The sequence below is a fragment of the Copadichromis virginalis genome, linkage group LG11, assembly GCF_057382275.1.
Source record: "Copadichromis virginalis isolate Kocher_CV1m ecotype Utaka linkage group LG11, C_Virginalis_male_GT1.1, whole genome shotgun sequence".
Lineage (NCBI taxonomy): Eukaryota > Metazoa > Chordata > Actinopteri > Cichliformes > Cichlidae > Copadichromis > Copadichromis virginalis.
Genome location: NC_140628.1, coordinates 20,974,243 through 20,977,461, shown reverse-complemented (window position 1 = coordinate 20,977,461; position 3,219 = coordinate 20,974,243). Strand labels below are relative to the sequence as shown.

At 43.4% G+C, this 3,219-nt stretch overlaps 1 protein-coding gene across 1 annotated transcript; it reads right to left on the bottom strand.

Moving 5' to 3' along the window:
• Positions 1-1,514: 1,514 nt before the first annotated feature.
• twist1b (twist family bHLH transcription factor 1b) lies at positions 1,515-2,888 on the bottom strand. Its single transcript, XM_085472679.1, has 2 exons — positions 2,221-2,888; positions 1,515-2,045 (listed from the first exon to the last, which is right to left on the bottom strand). The coding sequence occupies exon 1, from the start codon at positions 2,751-2,753 to the stop codon at positions 2,247-2,249; it is 507 nt and encodes a 168-aa protein (XP_085328805.1). The 5' UTR covers positions 2,754-2,888; the 3' UTR covers positions 1,515-2,045; positions 2,221-2,246.
• Between the last annotated feature and the right edge of the window lie 331 nt (positions 2,889-3,219).

Here is a 3,219-nt window from a genome sequence, read left to right as displayed (position 1 = left end):
ACCTGTACTAGATGATCTGAATGTAGTGCCACAGGCTGCTAAGAGGAGCTGCTCCGAGCTCTCTGTGCACAGCACTGCACTGCGCTGCACGGCGAGTCTCTGCACAGTCTGAACATCTGCTCATTTCACGTGACTTTTCTTTTTAAAAAAAATACTAACATCTGTTCTAAATAGGTTTCATTCTGTGCCTCTGCACCGTGTCAATTGCCAACTCCTCTCCTCCGAGAAAGGGAGAGGAAACTTATTTAAGGTAGCTTCTAAGGCCTGAATTGGAAATTATTGTTATTATTTAAAAAAAAGGAAATTATGGGCTTTTTGAAATATGGGGATTGGTCACAGCTTCTATTTGCTGTGGGCCCTGATTATTTATCTGATGCTATAGTGGAAATGGTTCACAGTAAACATTTCGGGGGGGTGGAAATGCTGTTGATACATAGTTGGGAGGCATTTCCCCTGAACGTCCAGTGCTTCCACGCGGGGACCCACAGCCTACCTTCACGGCCTCCTTAAGTTTCATAGACATCTGGGAATTCCATACATGCCTCCCAAGCCAATTACACACCTTCAAACGGGCACGCACTTTGATTTGGACAGCGAGAAGGACTTTCCCAGATCACCGAGATCAATCACAGCACGATAGCACTGTGAAAGATTTATTTAGTGACAATGCGCAGGAATACATTTCAAGGCTATACAACGTGGGGAAGTCGCTAAATTACCGCTGATGTAATATGTGCAATTACACCAGACGTGAATCGATTTTTTCCCCTCAGTTATGATCTCATAAGGCACGTCCTTTGTAACTGACGACAATTTCTAAAGAATTTCTGAAATCCTATAACCCCTGAAGTGAACTTCTGCTGAAGTTCAGCTGCTGGCAGAAAGGAGACTGTAGCAGGAGTCCAGCAGCGGGCTCATCTGACCTCAGTGTAACTCATTTACTTATAATGGCGAGTTTCAAGCACAGGCCTTAATCCAACTGTAAACAAAGCCAGAGAAAGAGAGAGTGAGAGAGAAACTGGAGACTGCACGGGGCTTTCAAAAAATGTTTTAATTAAAACGCAATTTTAGATTGACTGGCGCTTTTTTAACAGCACACACTGTGCTGCAATAAAAACGTTTCTGTCTTTTAAATCACGAGTTGACCTCAATCTTTCCTTAAATAGTTTAGTTATATGTGAGAAGCGTACCAAACTATGATTTTAAAAAATTTATTTTCTTTTTGGATGTGCAACAAATAATAATAATAATAAAAAAAAACATATATCCAACACTTCTATCCATGCCAGTAATAACGCCATCTGTTTTTCTTAGCTGGCAACAGTGGGAGGTTTTACCATTAAATTGATGGATATGCAAATACAATCACCCTCCACGTGATGTATGAAAGCTAATTTATTTCAGATGTAATTTATGTTGACTATCAAATGTAAGCGTGCTTTACTTGGCAGTAGTTTCGCCCTCCTCACTGGCAAGCACGCTGGGTAAAAAGAAGGGGGGAAGTCAAATGCAAGCAGCTTTCATCGTCTTTCTTTAATGCAAAAAAAGTTATATACAAACATTTACAAAACTGAAAAAACGATAATAAAAAATAGGAACGTATTTATTTCAGACACAGGATCTATTCTCCAACACGTTTCATCAATAAATAAATAAATGCATTCTGAAAAATATTTTTTTTGCACAGGTTAGATCCACAAAGTCAGCCTGTAATGTGAGCCACACATTACAGGCTCCCTCTCTCTCGCACACACACAAAAACGAGAAAAACAAAAAACAAAAAAACTGAGACTTCAATAATGCACTTTGACCTCCACAGAAATAAAGCCCAAAGGCATGCATTTAAAAAAGGCGAAATTTTAAACATTCGTCGTCAACAGCACGAAAACACACCAGAATTGGGGTGTATGGAGCTAACACACACGGCTGTGAGTCCCTTTCGGGCCTCTGCACAAAATTCTGATGTCGTTAGGCGATCCCATGTATCCAGCATTGGACTCCAGATTGTCCCTTTTCAGAATGTGAGTAGTAGATTCAGCAGTCACCTGTAGGTAAAATAAGGCATTCGCTAAGTCACGAAACTCTGCAGAAAGACACAAGGAAAAGTGTACAAAGTAAAGCTGCTTAGGTTGAATTACACCACTGTACTGTGCAGCCATAAAACAGTCTATTTATTTATTTTCCAGTCATGCAGTTTTAGTTGAAAAAAGCCAAGCGTACCATTTTGGGCATGATTTCTCCAGGTGCTAGTGAGATGTTGACATGGACCAAGCGCCCTCCATCCTCCACACAGAGAAGGCGTAGCTCAGCCTCTCGTGAGCCACATAACTGCAGCTTGACATTTTGGAGTCCAGCTCGTCGCTCTGCAGCACCTGGCAGAGGAAGTCGATGTATCTGGCTGCAAGTTTTAGGGTCTGTATTTTGCTGAGTTTGTCCGAAGGTAAAGTGGGGATAATTTTCCGCAGAGCCGCGAAAGCCTCGTTCAGAGACTGGGTCCTCTGTCGCTCCCGGACGTTGGCCATGACCCGCTGCGATTGGAGCTCCTCGAAAGACTGGGGGCTGCTGCTGCTGGACTTCTTCCCTCTTTTCCCAGGGGTCGGGCTATCTGAGTCCTCCCCATTTTTCCTGCTCGGTCTCCTCTTCCTCCCACATCTCTTCGGCTGTCTGTCCAGCTCCCCCTCGCTGTTGCTCAGGCTGTCCACAGGAGAGACTGGGGAGCTGCCCGATTCTTCCCCCAGATTTTCCTCAGACATCTCCACCTGGGTCGATGGCGGCCAGAAAGTGTCCCCCCAAAATTATTTCCCTCTCATGAAGTCAAAGAGTTAGTCCACCTGTGGCTCTACCAGGCTTTGAAGGCACCAACGAATCCATAAATGGGTTACGGGAAAGACAAGTCTTTTCTGTTACTTGAGATACTTAAGCAGTTCTTATAGGCTGCATGGCGTAAACTTTTTTGGGAGAACGACGAGATTGGTCAACAAGATGAATTACGTGAGTCGAGGGGCGGGAGTATCTCGGCAACTATCAGCACAGCCCTCATTGCAAAGCCAGAGCTGGGAAAGGCAGCTTAAGGTGCTATTTCTCATGATTGCCTGATTATTATGATTGCAAAATAGACATCAAAATATAAAATGAAGTGAAAAGCAGAACACGAAAGAAGAGCTGAATTTAATTAGGCTCCTAGCAGTGAGGGAGGAATCGAAAAGTCAAAGGCTGATC